This window comes from Coffea arabica, chromosome 8e (assembly GCF_036785885.1).
Source record: "Coffea arabica cultivar ET-39 chromosome 8e, Coffea Arabica ET-39 HiFi, whole genome shotgun sequence".
Lineage (NCBI taxonomy): Eukaryota > Viridiplantae > Streptophyta > Magnoliopsida > Gentianales > Rubiaceae > Coffea > Coffea arabica.
The window spans coordinates 2,692,642-2,709,604 of NC_092324.1; the positions used below are offsets into that span (position 1 = coordinate 2,692,642).

The window sequence follows — 16,963 nt, forward strand, 5'->3', positions numbered from 1 at the left end:
GTCATTATGAACTATTTTATCTCCTTCCTCGGCCAACATATCAGAACCAGCAGCTACCTCTACTGCAATCTGTTGTTTTCCACCTTCATGAATCATATCTGTAATTCGCACATCCTGAGATTCATTCACAACAGCTTTTTTACGGACCGTTTCAGGGTGGGACAACTGAACGTTATTCCCTTGTAAAATTAATCCTTGCTGCTGATGATGATGCCGCATTCCATCCTCAATCAAATTCTTTTTGCACTCCCCTTGAGAATGACCCAAACGAAAGCAAGATGAACAATAAGTTGGCATGTTCTCTGGAACAATACGTTGCCAAAAACCAGATTCCCCTTCTACAGCAACCCAGACCCTAGACACGATGATTTTCGCTATATCGATCTCAACACACACTCTGGCCACACTAGGACGTGTTCCAGCAGCCGTTGCTGAATCCAAGAACATGGGTCTTCCTACTGGTGACAATATGGAGAACAAAGAATGTTTATCAAAATAATGAATAGGGAGAGTCGGAAGAGTTACCCAAATCGGTACCAACGAAGACTCCCTATGCACATGGAAATCCCTGGTCCATCTGAATACACGCATTGGATATTTGCTCAATTGCCAAACTCCTCTCGTCCAAATTCTGTTAAAGTCTGCTTCAGCAGTGCATTTAATAAGAACATGCCTGTAATCCATCAATCCAATGGAAACTTGGTCTTTCAGGTTTAATGAAGCAAAAAACTTTCGAGTAGTTTCCAATGAAGGTCGCCCGTGAGAGAATTTTCCAACCAAAGCCCATCGAAAAGGTGCCGCAAGTCTGTCCGCGTCTGCTTTTGAAAAAACAACAGCAGCTTCTCCCTTGTAAACTGATGCCTGCGTGATCTGGATTTTAGATACCGCCGGTTGTGTAAAGAGTTGAGAAAAAGATTTTTTTCCTGTAGGAGACATCCCTTGCCCCTCAGCCGAAGGCTGAAGGGCAGCCATGGATCCTTACTTCACTAATACAATTCAGACGAAGAATGAAGAAGTTGCAGAGAGAAGTTCATACAAAGAGGGTGAATCGTAATTCTTGCCACCTCTATATTTGACTATCAGTATAGTATTGTTAGATTTTTTTTTTTAATTTCTCTTAATAAAAAAGTTTTAATTTCTCTTAATTGTAGAATTAGTTTTAAGAGACACTACAAACTACACACACACACACATATATATATATATATATATATATATATATATATATATAGATAATAACACGTAAAAATCACCAATTACCTTCAATCAGATCAGAAGAAGACCAATACTGTGGCATCCATGGCATATATGCCTGTACTAAATGAGTTTTTATCAAGTTAAGCATTATTAATTCTTAAACCATTCTGAACCAGTATGTGACAAGACTAGGTGCCAAGAACATCACATAATTAATCAACATTATTGATTTCCATTTATGAAACTTGCAAGAAATTTAGCAACATGTTGAGAAGTACAAAGATTTAACATCATTGTTCATTTGAATAAATACTCATCCAGGTAAAAACCTCTGACATAGTTGTCTAAGCTGTTGTCACAAAGGAGATTATAAACTCCTTCACAACCTCACAAAGGACTTTAGTTTTGGGAAACTCAAAAGCGTCTATTCCATGATAACCTCCTTCAACAAAATTAGCCACCACGGGAATACCCTCGCCTTCTAACATTTTGGCAATCTGAAATTGGCGATCAAACAATGCATCATTTTCATATCCTGCCATTAAAATCTTCCATCCTAAAGCTTTAATCTGATCGAATTGTCCAGGTTTGATGCTCAAAACTGGATTAGAAAATTCATGATCTCGGTCAGCACCTAAGGGCAATGAAAGTTCCCACAAGACATCAGTAACACAGGGCGGTATAAACTTGTCATTCAGAGCCCTCAACTCCGATTCAGTCCTCTTTTTGCCACCAAAAAATGCTTGGTGCAAAATCAACCCTTTAATATTCAAAGGCTTTAGATCATCAACACATGAAGATGCACTCAAACCAACATGATAGGCAATGTTTCCCCCTGAACTGCTGCCCATGAGGAAACTGTTTGATAAATCTGCATACTTTTCCAACCATTCGTCTTGTGAATTCTTGATCCAGTGCAAAGCTTCCAAGCAATCTTCGTAGGCTGCCGGCAGCCTGTGCTCGGGGGCAAGACGATGCTCGATTGATACGATTACAAACGGGACCTCGGTAGCTAAAGCTCTATGAAAATCATCAAAACCGGTCGTGGCCACGCTGCCAATCACGAATCCTCCACTATGAAAGTAAATCAGGAGCGGAAGTTTCCTGCCCGGGAAGGATTCAAGTGCTTCTTTCGGTAGGAATATACGGGCACCAGTGTTCTTGGATTGGTTAATGGGGACATCTTTGACAAGAAGGATAGGGCTGCCATCATAGGAGGAGACGGGTGTTTTTGGATGTTCAAATTGACGCGTGACTGAGCCGTCGGGGTTCCAGACTAAGCCCAGATGACCATAGGGATCAACATGAGGATCAGCGAATGAAATTGCTGCAATTGGATCAGCCATAAGGGATGAGAATTTTGACTGCCTTTTGGTGTAAGCTTTGGAGCTAGCGTTTATGAGTTTGACGTTATTTGAAGACTTGGAAGTGCACAGAAAGAAAGGTTAAAGGGTCATTTCGTCAGTTCCTTGGAATTCATACATTGCCACACGTTGTTTATCAATATAATTTAGTACGTCATGAGCGGGGTTGAAAAAGCAGACACACAAGAAGCTCATAAAAGCGCAAGATTTGAGAGGAAAATGACGTCTGAATTATCTTCTTGATGGGTCCAATTTTCTTCTTTCTTTTAATTGGTTTATACTTGTATATATCTAGCCAACCACCTTTGCGTTCAATTTAATTGCATAGAAGATTTTTTGTCCAATGATAGGGGTGTGGACGACGCGAGCGACCTGGTCAAAAATTTAGCAAACTCGATCTACTCATTCTGCGTAACTAGTTGAATTCGAGCATCAGTAGTAATTATTCGAGTACTCAATGAATTTAATTAAGTATTTATATTATTTATATATTATATATTTTAATTATGGAATGACTAGTATGGATCCGTATTTTAATAAATTTACATGAAGTAATATTTAGTAAAAAAAATGATGAATGATAAAATAACAATCTAATAAATCTAAAATGTAAAAAATTAAAAACAAGAGAAGAAAAACTCAAGCTCGTGTAGCTCGAGTTTGATATGGCTTGTAGTTTACTCGAACTCAAACGAATCGAGTTCGATCTTAATTTTTATTATGTCGAGTATAGTTCGAGTTCAAATTTATATACTCGTTCGAATTCGAGTTCAAGTTCAAATAGCACTGATAGTGATTGAGTTTGAAATCGAGTATGATGCAACTCAAGCTCAACTCGACTCGATAGAACCCTAGTCCAACATTGTATCACCTTTCATTATATTGTCATTTATCATTCATAAACACCTCATTTTAGAATTTTTTTTGTTTCCTTAAATTGTAATATCTAATAAAAGGATAAAAAAAAATTAAAATACAACAAATTAAAATAACACTATATAATAGAAAACAAAAAAAATAAAATAAAAATTTCACAAACAATCATAAAAATTTCATCTCACTTTACTCTTTAAAATTTGAGCATCACTATGGCCTCCAGAAACAAGCATGATTGTGGTCCGAGGAGCCACTTGCTGTGCTCTGGCACAGTTCGATGCTCGGTGCTTTGTCTTATGATGATAGAACAGGGGGCCTAGCGCCCGCAGCCTGGCGGTGGTTTAAAAGGTATTGACAGCAACAAAACACGGGAAAAAAATTCAAAAAACGAAGAAGAAGAAGAAGTTGTCATCTAAGTGTGAAATTAAAGTGGTAAAAGGTGATTACTGATATTATATTTAATGCTTGATGTGATATCAAATTTTGTAATCCATCACAATAATGCAAAGGATAAAATAGATCATACCCCCCGTGGCTTAGCAATTTTTCACATAACCCCTATATAGTTTCAAAAGTTATATATAACCATATCATAATTTGGATTAAAGTGTCAAAATGATAGAAATGATCATTGTAACGGAATCCATAAAATATCGAAATTATCCTTATTTAAAAACTAAAATGCGTGAAGTGATCAAAATATATAAATATAATATACATGACACTCTGATCCCATATGATTTTATATTTTACTATATAACCCCCTTGTGATTAAGTATTTTACCATATAACCCCCTTATAATTCTTGAAATATATACATAACCTCCTGTAGTTAATAAATAATTTTCAACTATACATAGAAGTACTTTTGATATTTTAATTGACTTCATTATGGAATGCAAATTTCGTCATTTTGATACTTTAATCCAAGTTATGAGGGAATTATGTATAATTTTTAAAATCATGGTGGGGTTATACAAAAAAGTGCTAAACCACGGAGGGATAAAATGTATTTTGCCCTAATGCTAATGATATATTGGTGTGTTTAGATTGAAATGTTTTGAGATAAAATAATTTGCTTCACAAATCCCAATCACTTTGCATCTCACATACATCACATCACAAAAATTGCTACAGTAATTATTTCAAATAAATCATCCAAATAAACTCATATCCAATCAAATAGTGTTGTTTGTTTACAGCTTACGGGATTATTATATCAACATTGGAAGCTGAAAACTAGAATACGAAACTGAAGATTGAAATTTAAGTGATAAAACATTTAGGTTGCGTTTGGATTGAGGAATCTGATCAAGGGTTTGAAATCCTCTTGAATCCCTCTAGTTATTTATATTATTTACTAAGTATTTGAATTTGAAAATTACAAATTATTCTAGTATTTAAAATATATTTTAATAATTGTATATTGGATAGTTAAATGCCTATTAAACAATCCAAACAACTAAAGCCATTTAGATGGATTTCAAATTCTTCATCAAATTCCTCAATTCAAACGAATATTGAATTTACAATGTCATATCTATTATATCCATCTGATAATCAGCTAAACTTGAGCGCTGAATTTAAGTATTCTATTATATGGATATTATTTAGTTAATATTGATATTGTTATTTTGTTTGTTAAATTACTATTTTAGATTTTTTTTAATTCCTACTATATTCGAACACAAAATATGTGTGCGCAGGAGAGAGATGGGGAGTATGCGTGAAGAAAAAATGTGCTTGTGAAGAAGAGCTCCACTTGCATAAAAAATGCTACGAGCTTTTAAATTTTTTTTTGTTTCTTAAATGCCACGAATTTGCATGAAGTAGGTTTTCTTACACTATATAAATCAAACTAGTTTTGTACTCATTCGTTGAACGGGAATCGTCGAAAAATAATAAACTATTTAGTCAATTTTATAAAAATGTCGATATGAAATACAAATTTAATGTATAATCTATTATAACTTGTCTTAAGTATATTACTTTATGCGCATTGTAATATAAAGTATTCTTATAATATAAATTTGAACATCTAATTCAGTGAATAATAATTCAAAAATGAAAAAAATAACATTCAACAATACCATAACATTCCCGTACGGGTTTATATTTGACCGTACGGGTTTATAGGAATTTACAAACCCGTGCTCAAATAGAAATTTATATTTGACGTACAGGTCAAATACATATAGTTAATTGGATTCAATTAACTTTTTCTTTTCCATAAATTTCGTGCTATGCACTATGTCTTGATAATGTACTTAATAATAAAATTTATTAAGAATCCTATTTCCAACATCAGATATTGACTTCTATTATTAATGGTTCCTTTTGAAATTAGTTACTTTTCTACTTCTTGTAGTGACAACAATTCTTATTTACTTCGGTTCCCTATGCAGTACACAAATTGTTGGCATGAATTTGGAGATATATCTAATAGAGATATTTATGTCTCTTTTATGTATATCGTATTACTTTCCAGTTCCTTTTTAGGGTAGCGAATGGAAATCATATAATATTAAGATTTCTTATAGGAAGTAAGAATTGATATACATCCAAACAAAAAATGAGCAAGCCACGTCGGAAATTACTTGCCATCTCGTTAAGCCACGTAGGAAAAAGAAAATATGAAAGGATAAGAATGAGAATACGACTTTATTATATATATATATATATATATGATTACAAATGGACCCAAAAATAGGTGATCGGAATTGCTCAACCCAAAATACATGAATACGGTAATCCATGGCCTTTTTAAGGTTTTTGAAAGCAGCATTTGGTCGAAGATTTATTTTTTTTTTTAGTAATTTTTTTCAGCACGAAAGAGGTGGAATTTTAGAAGTGAGGATGGAACAAGATATTAGAACCCAAAACCTCTATAATCCTCAATCCTCAAAATATAATCCTCTCACATAAACATTTTATATAAAGCTTAATGCATAGTCTATCAATTTAAATTCTGATTTCTTAATTTTTTATTTAGTGAAGTTTTCAAGTCAAGCACCGGATACCACCAATTGCCTCCAATGAGAGAACCGATCTACGGTAGCATCCATGCCCACAGCCCTGGTGCCAAGAACATCACAAAAGTAATCAACAATAAATTTTCATTTATGAAAATTGACACAAGAAATTAAACAGTATTTTGAGAAGTACAAGATTAAACATCGTTGCTAAAATTAGTTTTCTAAGCTGTTTTTACAAAGGAGATCATAAACTCTTTCACAACCTGACACAGAACCTTAAGTTTAGGAAGCTCAAAACCATCAATACCATGATAGCCTCCTTGTGCAAACTTAGCCACTAAAGGTACACCCTCGTCTTCCAACATTTTTACAAGCTCAGCTTGACTATCAAACAACGGATCACCATCATAGCCAGTCACCAAAATCTTCCGTCCCAAATCTTTAATATGATCGAATTGTCCGGGTTTGATGCCCAATACTGGATTGCAAAATCCATGATCTCGGTCAGCGCCTACGGGCAATGAAAGTTCCCACATGATGTCACTAACACAGGGTGGTAAAATCTTGTCATTTACAGCCCTCAACTCCGAATCCGTCCTCTTGTTGCCACCAAAGAATGGTTGGTGCAAAATCAAGCCTTTAATGTTCAAAGGCTGAAGATCATCAGCAGAAGAAGTTGCACTAAGACCAACATGATAGGCTATGTTTCCTCCTGCACTAGTGCCCATGAGGAAACTGTTTGATAAATCTGCATACTTTGTCAACCACTCGTCTTGAGAATTCTTGATCCAGTGCAAAGCTTGAAGGCAATCTTCATAGGCTGCCGGCAGCTTATGCTCCGGTGCATTTCAATACTCGATTGATACTAGGATAACTGGGATTTCAGTGGTAAAATTTCTATAGAAAACGTCAAGAAAGTGCGTGGCCGCACTGCAGATTACAAATCCTCCACCACGAATGTAGATCAGCAGAGGAAGTGTCCTGCTCGGAGATGAGTCAACTAATTCTTTTGGAAGGAATACGCGGACCCAGTGTTTTTGGCTTGGTTAATGGAGATGTCTTTAACAAGAAGACTGGAACTGCCATCATAGGAAGAGACAGGTGTTTCTGGATACTCAAATTGACGGGTGACTGAGCAATCAGCGTTCCGGACGAAGCCCAGATAGCCATAGGGATCAGCATTAGGATCAGCCTGGACAAAAACTGCCGCAGTTTGATCAGCCATTGGTCAATTAGTGCCTTTTGGAAGAAAATTGAAAAACCTAGGGTTCATGAAGCTACATTCTGTCCGAATTTTTAGGTCCTAGATAGAGGCCGAATTGGCCTTAGCTTAAACCATGAAAGTTGTAGGGAATGACATTTTAGAGGTGCCTACAAAATTTCAGGTCAATCGGAGTAGTGTAGAATGAGATAATTCGAAATTACTATTGCTGTTCTGGTTTTACCCGAATGCAAGAATTGCGCCTGTAATTGGTTGTTTTGGCTGGAATTGCTTCCGAATTGGTTGTTGAGGTTTTCTGATGAAATGTATCCCTGTTTCTTAGCTTTCAACTGGTTTTGGAATTTCTGGATTTGGACTTGGAGAGCCTGAGTTATGATGTTTCCGCTAGAATGCGTTTTGGTGAATCTGTTTTACGTTTTTGATGTAGTATCTTGCATTTTTGACCTGTTTGCACTCAAAACTGGGTTGAGTGACCTTCTGTTGTAGCCCTGTCTTTTAGCTTCGAAATGGTGGGTCTTGCACCCTCATCCGATAATCGTAGTGAAATTGGTGCCATTACCGCAAAACGAGGACAAAAACTGTTTTTTTTAGGGCCAAAGCTAATTGCATTTCCGAATTTTCTGGTTTCCTTTAATGTTTGTGTATGCTTAGGGAACCCTGTTTTGGTAGTATATAGAATTGGTTTATGACTTGTAATCGAGTTTTATTGTGTTCATTTAAATAGTTTAGGGTTTGACTTTCATATCCGATTATTTCCTAGCTAAATTTTGTACTTGAATGCCATTAAGCCTAGTGAACGGCTTTTGGGAATGAGATTATTTTTGTACAAGATGTTGGGACTGATTTGAGGAAATAATGAAGCCATGATGGCTGGAAAATAGGTAAACACAAGGGATATGCTGCCGAAATTTTACTTGAAGGCTAGTTGGATTTACTTGTGTTTTGAACGAAGGGCTTTTGGGTTGTTTGAGCCTAGGTCTTCATGTTACCTTTTCGTTACCAAAAATCATGTTTTGCACCTTGCTTTAGTAATTATTTGGCGAGGCATACGACTGGTAGTCGAGCCTCACATGTGCATTCTGTATACTCAATTTTGAAAGTGGAACCTTCAATTGTTTTCCTTGGATTATTTTAGGGTTTATGGGCGATTAAAGCTCTCTTTTGGGAGGTATCTGCACTGACCCTGGTGAGTGTACTACTCACTTGTGTGTTACTATATGGCTATGAATGTAAATTGCATGAAGTGAATTGAATGTGACTTGATTGAAGTGAAAGTGTACTCTATCACTCTCACTTATATGCCTTATATCATTGTTGTCATGTTATTGGAATGTTACATGAAATGTTACATGAAATGAAAGTACTTGACTTGGTGTCGATCGGACGAGTATCCAACGACTACAAATGTTATCATTGAGCTCAACCCCATTGGTAGTTGATTGAATCGAGCCGGCAAGGGTTTGGTCGTGACAATTAATGAGCCTTGGGTAAAGTTATAAGGAATCTTGTAGTATGAGAGACTCTCGATTCCGGTATACTCGAGTAATACCACAATGCAAGTGTTTGGAGTGCGGGCCCGGTAGGGGGATGTTAGGTGGAAGGAATGGGAGAGAAGTGGAGTCTACGGTTGGTTACTTTTGAACATTGACGGAGAGTCAATGACGTCCGATCAAGAAATGCAAACGAGGAAAGGGCTCTTGAGAGCCATCTGTATCCTTTTATCACCATATTTGAAGTGTGCCTTTGCTTATTTTTACTAAATTGAATGAAAGTTTGATGCTTATATGCACTTGGGTGCGTAAGTGATAGTATCTCACTGGGCAATTAGCTCACACCGTTCTTTTGTTTTCCTTACAGGAATATGACTCTTTTTGGAATGAATCTTGATAGATGGTTGCCGAATGAACTAGATGTATATCTCTTTTGTATTGTATATGAAGTGAAACCCTAAATGTATCTTTAGGGCCGTTTTCACTTTCAATTTGGCAAACCGTGTATATATTAACTTTTGAAAACTTTTGTATGTCACTTTGGATTGAATTTGATAAAGTTCAAGATGTGAATGTTTGTTTGATATTTGGTTGCGTTCGGACGGGTCGGTTACTATTCATGGCCGACTCCGAATTTCATTTTTTTTTATTTTGGGTTACTTTGCCCTTTTGCCTTGTTTACGCGCGTTATAAGTTACGGAACGCAATAGATCGCTCTAAACTGCACCGTTAGTCCTGGCGAGAGCTGGGCAGGCAGTCCGCTAACCCCTTTGGTTCGCCTTAGGGGAAGGTGGGGCTATCACAGTTGGTATCAGAGCCTGCTTCGCGTGGTCTCTGCGCGGAGTGAGCCTGGACTGAGTGGTGAATAGGTATGAAGGATTAAGTGCTCGTTCGAGCATAAGCTATGAATTGTGAACGTTATAGGCCTTAAATGTTTCGTGTGATATTTGAGGAACATAGATAGGTACGTCATGGAGGAATTTCGATTTGTAGATGGTTTACTCTTGGGACTGGCCAACTCGAGATGTGAACTATCTTATTTCGGATTCTCGTGCCCGAGTACTCCAGAATCGAGGCGATGCAAGCTACTAGGTATTTGAGCCTTGTATTTTGGAAACGAGTCTTGTATTTTGGAAACGTGAACAGGCTTTGTCTGACTAGAATGAGCACAAGAGATCAATGGACATCTAGTTTGGATAGTAAGTGACGTGAGAGACCAGACGGGCTGATACTAGGACGACTTCACCTTTTCCTTTTGGTTCGTCCGTATACTACTACCACCTGACGTTAGTATCTGTGCTTGTATATGTGCTTGTATACATGGTTATCTGTCCAACTTGATATGTATTTGCGTACTTGCTTATCCGTCTTTTAATATGGCGTGTTATGTGCGATATGTTATTTGTGTACTTGGTATGATAGATATTGTTATTTTAGTCAATGCATTGCATTCATGCATTAAAATACCCTTTTGGAAAGAAAAGAGAGAGGGATGAAAAAAAAAAAGAAGAAAGACGTAGTCGCGGACATGGTCATAGTAGTGAAACAAAACGAGACCAAGGGTTAAGAGAAGAAAGGGAGGAAACAACAGCTGAACCAAACATGGACCAAGAGTGCCACTTGTATTCAAGACTTTATTATGACCCATTGTTTTGCCGACAAGCTACCATTTGAGGTCCAGCAATTCTGTGAAATGGCACGTTGGGTTGAGATGTATAAGGAAATCGCGGTTCTTCGAGACGAAATAGAAGTCCAAAAGAAACTAGTCGCATACTGGGAAGGTGACAAGTGTCACCATTTGAGAGGTTGAACCTTAAGACCACTATTCATGGTCTTACCATTTGACTTAAATAAACCAAAAATGACCCAAAAATCATCAAAATATCCACCATGGTGGCCGAGCTTCTTGAGCAACAAAAGAAAGAAAGCTCTTCTAGATTTTAGTTTCAATCTTGCTTCAATCATCAAAACCAATCATCCAACCTTGATTTTCCTCCATAAAACACTTTCAAGTAGTGTTTGTGAGTTGTTGTGTGAATTTATTTGGGAAGTTAAGGTGACCAATAGCTCTCTCTCTCTTGTGTTAAAGGTAAGTTGTGAAGAACCACCCTCCTCCCTTAATTGATGCTTAAATCATGCTTAGTGGTTGTATGAGATGCAAATTTATGGGTTATTTCTTGATTTGTGATTGAAATGATGAAATTTTATTATTTTTGGGGATTTTTCTGTTTTAATATAAGCATGATTGTGTGGCTATCTATGATGATTAGAAATGGTATATAAGGCATCTAGAAGGTGGAAAAAGTGGAAGATTGCAAGTAATTTCTGTTTTACGCCTGTAATTGGTTGTTTTGGCTGGAATTTCTTCCGAATTGGTTGTTGAGATCTTCTGATGAAATGTATCCCTGTTTCTTAGCTTTTCATTGGTTTTGGAATTTCTGGATTTGGACTTGGAGAGCCTGAGTTATGATGTTTCCGCTAGAATGCATTTTTGTGAATCTGTTTTACGTTTTTGATGTAGTATCTTGCATTTTTGACCTGTTTGCACACAAAACTGGGTTGAGTGACCTTCTGTGATGTTGTAGCCCTGTCTTTTAGCTTCGAAATGGTGGGTCTTACACCCTCATCCGATAATCGTAGTGAAATTGGGGCCATTACCGCAAAACGAGGACAAAAACTGTTTTTTTTAGGCCCAAAGCTAATTGCATTTTCGAATTTTCTGGTTTCCTTTAATGTTTGTGTGTGCTTAGGGAACCCTGTTTTGGTAGTACATTGAATTGATTTATGACTTGTAATCGAGTTTTATTGTGTTCATTTGAATAGTTTAGGGCTTGACTTTCATATCCGGTTATTTCCTAGCTAAATTTTGTACTTGAATGCCATTAAGCCTAGTGAACAGCTTTTGGGAATGAGATTATTTTTGTACAAGATGTTGGGACTGATTTGAGGAAATAATGAAGCCATGATGGCTGGAAAATAGGTAAACACAAGGGATATGCTGCCGAAATTTTACTTGAAGGCTAGTTGGATTTACTTGTGTTTTGAACGAAGGGCTTTTGGGTTGTTTGAGTCTAGGTCTTCATGTTACCTTTTCGTTACCAAAAATCATGTTTTGCACCTTGCTTTAGTAATTATTTGGCGAGGCATACGACTGGTAGTCGAGCCTCACATGTGCATTCTGTATACTCAATTTTGAAAGTGGAACCTTCAATTGTTTTCCTTGGATTATTTTAAGGTTTATGGGCGATTAAAGCTCTCTTTTGGGAGGTATCTGCACTGACCCTGGTGAGTGTACTACTCACTTGTGTGTTACTATATGGCTATGAATGTAAATTGCATGAAGTGAATTGAATGTGACTTGATTGAAGTGAAAGTGTACTTTATCACTCTCACTTATATGCCTTATATCATTGTTGTCATGTTATTGGAATGTTACATGAAATGTTACATGAAATGAAAGTACTTGACTTGGTGTCGATCGGACGAGTATCCAACGACTACAAATGTTATCATTGAACTCAACCCCATTGGTAGTTGATTGAATCGAGCCGGCAAGGGCTTGGTCGTGACAATTAATGAGCCTTGGGTAAAGTTATAAGGAATCTTGTAGTATGAGAGACTCTCGATTCCGGTATACTCGAGTAATACCACAATGCAAGTGTTTGGAGTGCGGGCCCGGTAGGGGGATGTTAGGTGGAAGGAATGGGAGAGAAGTGGAGTCTACGGTTGGTTACTTTTGAACATTGACGGAGAGTCAATGACGTCCGATCAAGAAATGCAAACGAGGAAAGGGCTCTTGAGAGCCATCTGTATCCTTTTATCACCATATTTGAAGTGTGCCTTTGCTTATTTTTACTAAATTGAATGAAAGTTTGATGCTTATATGCACTTGGGTGCGTAAGTGATAGTATCTCACTGGGCAATTAGCTCACACCGTTCTTTTGTTTTCCTTACAGGAATATGACTCTTTTTGGAATGAATCTTGATAGATGGTTGCCGAATGAACTAGATGTATATCTCTTTTGTATTGTATATGAAGTGAAACCCTAAATGTATCTTTAGGGCCGTTTTCACTTTCAATTTGGCAAACCGTGTATATATTAACTTTTGAAAACTTTTGTATGTCACTTTGGATTGAATTTGATAAAGTTCAAGATGTGAATGTTTGTTTGATATTTGGTTGCGTTCGGACGGGTCGGTTACTATTCATGGCCGACTCCGAATTTCATTTTTTTTTATTTTGGGTTACTTTGCCCTTTTGCCTTGTTTACGCGCGTTATAAGTTCCGGAACGCAATAGATCGCTCTAAACTGCACCGTTAGTCCTGGCGAGAGCTGGGCAGGCAGTCCGCTAACCCCTTTGGTTCGCCTTAGGGGAAGGTGGGGCTATCACAGTTGGTATCAGAGCCTGCTTCGCGTGGTCTCTGCGCGGAGTGAGCCTGGACTGAGTGGTGAATAGGTATGAAGGATTAAGTGCTCGTTCGAGCATAAGCTATGAATTGTGAACGTTATAGGCCTTAAATGTTTCGTGTGATATTTGAGGAACATAGATAGGTACGTCAGGGAGGAATTTCGATTTGTAGATGGTTTACTCTTGGGACTGGCCAACTCGAGATGTGAACTATCTTATTTCGGATTCTCGTGCCCGAGTACTCCAGAATCGAGGCGATGCAAGCTACTAGGTATTTGAGCCTTGTATTTTGGAAACGAGTCTTGTATTTTAGAAACGTGAACAGGGTTTGTCTGACTAGAATGAGCACAAGAGATCAATGGACATCTAGTTTGGATAGTAAGTGACGTGAGAGACCAGACGGGCTGATACTAGGACGACTTCACCTTTTCCTTTTGGTTCGTCCGTATACTACTACCACCTGACGTTAGTATCTGTGCTTGTATATGTGCTTGTATACATGGTTATCTGTCCAACTTGATATGTATTTGTGTACTTGCTTATCCGTCTTTTAATATGGCGTGTTATGTGCGATATGTTATTTGTGTACTTGGTATGATAGATATTGTTATTTTAGTCAATGTATTGCATTCATGCATTAAAATACCCTTTTGGAAAGAAAAGAGAGAGGGGGGAAAAAAAAAGAAGAAAGACGTAGTCGCGGACATGGTCATAGTAGTGAAACAAAACGAGACCAAGGGTTAAGAGAAGAAAGGGAGGAAACAACAGCTGAACCAAACATGGACCAAGAGTGCCACTTGTATTCAAGACTTTATTATGACCCATTGTTTTGCCGACAGGCTACCATTTGAGGTCCAGCAATTCTGTGAAATGGCATGTTGGGTTGAGATGTATAAGGAAATCGCGGTTCTTCGAGACGAAATAGAAGTTCAAAAGAAACTAGTCGCATACTGGGAAGGGCGATGGAAGCACGAGTATTCAGAGAAAATTGAGCTTTTACACAAGAACCTAGAGCTAAAAAGGAAATTCGAAGGAATTTCCGAGGAGGCCCTTGAAAAGGCTCAACGAATCGAGAATGCAAAGGCGCAAGTGAAAGTTTCCCAAATACGGAAAAAGGTGCAGTGAGTTGCGTGAGTGAGGAACCTAGCGAAGCAGTGGCACCTTCTAAAGTACAGAAAGTGAACCAGTTATTCTGGCTGCCATGGACATTGGGGGCGGTAGATAAAAGATTTATCAAAGGAAGCCAAACCAGACAGAGGGAGACTTCTCCGGAAAGCAAAAAGATGGCTTCCCACTTGACTTGTGACTATTGCGGAAAGGCCAATCACACTGAGAACGATTGTTGGAGAAAGGGGAGAAGATGTCTGTGCTGTGGGAGCGCCGAGCATCGAATTGCTCATTGCCCGATTAAAGCGCGTAAAAAGAAAGGAACCCAACAACCAACCAAGACCGACCCTGGATCGTCAAGTGGAGAAGGGACTGGAATAAAAAACCTCGTTTCTTCTGACTCTGAAGACGGAGAAGGTACAGGCCATTGGTTACTTTAAATTTTGAAGGAAAAATTTCGAGGGCGAAATTTCTTTAAGGGGGAGAGAGTGTGAGAACCCGTAATTTTTCCATTTTCTAGGTTTTATTATATTTCTAGGTTTTCTTATCTTCAATGGTTTGTTTTCTGCACTTTCTGTATCCGGAAAATTTTCTAGATAATTTTTATGAGTAAATATAGTTTTTAGATGATTTTTCTAATATCAAATAGTTTTTGAGAAATTAAGAGCGAATACCGGACGTGGGACCCACTAGTGCGAAAAGTTCGGAAAAATTCGGCCAACTAGGTTAAGTTTTGAATACTGAAATTAATTTACCGGGTGTTAAGAGATAAGTAGAGGGTGCTAAGTGGATTGATATAAGAGAGACAAGGTTGGTGAACATTTATTAAAAGGTGACAAGTGTCACCATTTGAGAGGTTGAACCTTAAGACCACTATTCATGGTCTTACCATTTGACTTAAATAAACCAAAAATGACCCAAAAATCATCAAAATATCCTCCATGGTGGCCGAGATTCTTGAGCAACAAAAGAAAGAAAGCTCTTCCAGATTTTAGTTTCAATCTTGCTTCAATCATCAAAACCAATCATCCAACCTTGATTTTCCTCCATAAAACACCTTCAAGTAGTGTTTGTGAGTTGTTGTGTGAAGTTATTTGAGATGTTAAGGTGACCAATAGCTCTCTCTCTCTCTTGTGTTAAAGGTAAGTTGTGAAGAACCACCCTCCTCCCTTAATTGATGCTTAAATCATGCTTAGTGGTTGTATGAGATGCAAATTTATGGGTTATTTCTTGATTTGTGATTGAAATGATGAAGTTTTATTATTTTTGGGGATTTTTCTGTTTTAATATAAGCATGATTGTGTGGCTATCTATGATGATTAGAAATGGTATATAAGGCATCTAGAAGGTGGAAAAAGTGGAAGATTGCAAGTAATTTCTGTTTTGGAAGAAAATTGAAAAACCTATGGTTCATGAAGCTACACTCTGTCCGAATTTTTAGGTCCTAGATAGAGGCCGAATTGGCCTTAGCTTAAACCATGAAAGTTGTAGGGAATGACATTTTAGAGGTGCCTACAAAATTTCAGGTCAATCGGAGTAGTGTAGAATGAGATAAGTCGAAATTACTATTGCTGTTCTGGTTTTACCCGAATGCAAGAATTACGCCTGTAATTGGTTGTTTTGGCTGGAATTGCTTCCGAATTGGTTGTTGAGGTCTTCTGATGAAATGTATCCCTGTTTCTTAGCTTTCAACTGGTTTTGGAATTTCTGGATTTGGACTTGGAGAGCCTGAGTTATGATGTTTCCGCTAGAATGCGTTTTGGTGAATCTGTTTTACGTTTTTGATGTAGTATCTTGCATTTTTGACCTGTTTGCACTCAAAACTGGGTTGAGTGACCTTCTGTGATGTTGTAGACCTGTCTTTTAGCTTCGAAATGGTGGGTCTTACACCCTCCTCCGATAATCGTAGTGAAATTGGTGCCATTACCGCAAAACGAGGACAAAAACTGTTTTTTTTAGGCCCAAAGCTAATTGCATTTCCGAATTTTCTGGTTTCCTTTAATGTTTGTGTGTGCTTAGGGAACCCTGTTTTGGTAGTACATAGAATTGATTTATGACTTGTAATCGAGTTTTATTGTGTTCATTTGAATAGTTTAGGGCTTGACTTTCATATCCGGTTATTTCCTAGCTAAATTTTGTACTTGAATGCCATTAAGCCTAGTGAACGGCTTTTGGGAATGAGATTATTTTTGTACAAGATGTTGGGACTGATTTGAGGAAATAATGAAGCCATGATGGCTGGAAAATAGGTAAACACAAGGGATATGCTGCCGAAATTTTACTTGAAGGCTAGTTGGATTTACTTGTGTTTTGAACGAAGGG

The 16,963-nt window shown here is 37.6% G+C and overlaps 1 protein-coding gene and 1 pseudogene across 1 annotated transcript; both read right to left on the bottom strand.

Annotated features, from left to right (window-relative positions):
* Window positions 1-1,541: 1,541 nt before the first annotated feature.
* On the bottom strand, window positions 1,542-2,543 carry LOC113703822 (carboxylesterase 1-like). The gene has a single exon (XM_027225303.1). It carries the CDS (start codon window positions 2,541-2,543, stop codon window positions 1,542-1,544), a length of 1,002 nt encoding a protein of 333 aa, XP_027081104.1.
* A 4,090-nt stretch (window positions 2,544-6,633) lies between these two features.
* LOC113703823 (carboxylesterase 1-like) lies at window positions 6,634-7,637 on the bottom strand (annotated as a pseudogene).
* Window positions 7,638-16,963: the final 9,326 nt, after the last annotated feature.

What these genes read in the sequence shown, in the direction of transcription:
- LOC113703822 (XM_027225303.1), bottom strand. Translation starts at nt 2,543, where the DNA reads ATGGCTGATCCAATTGCAGCAATTTCATTCGCTGATCCTCATGTTGAT.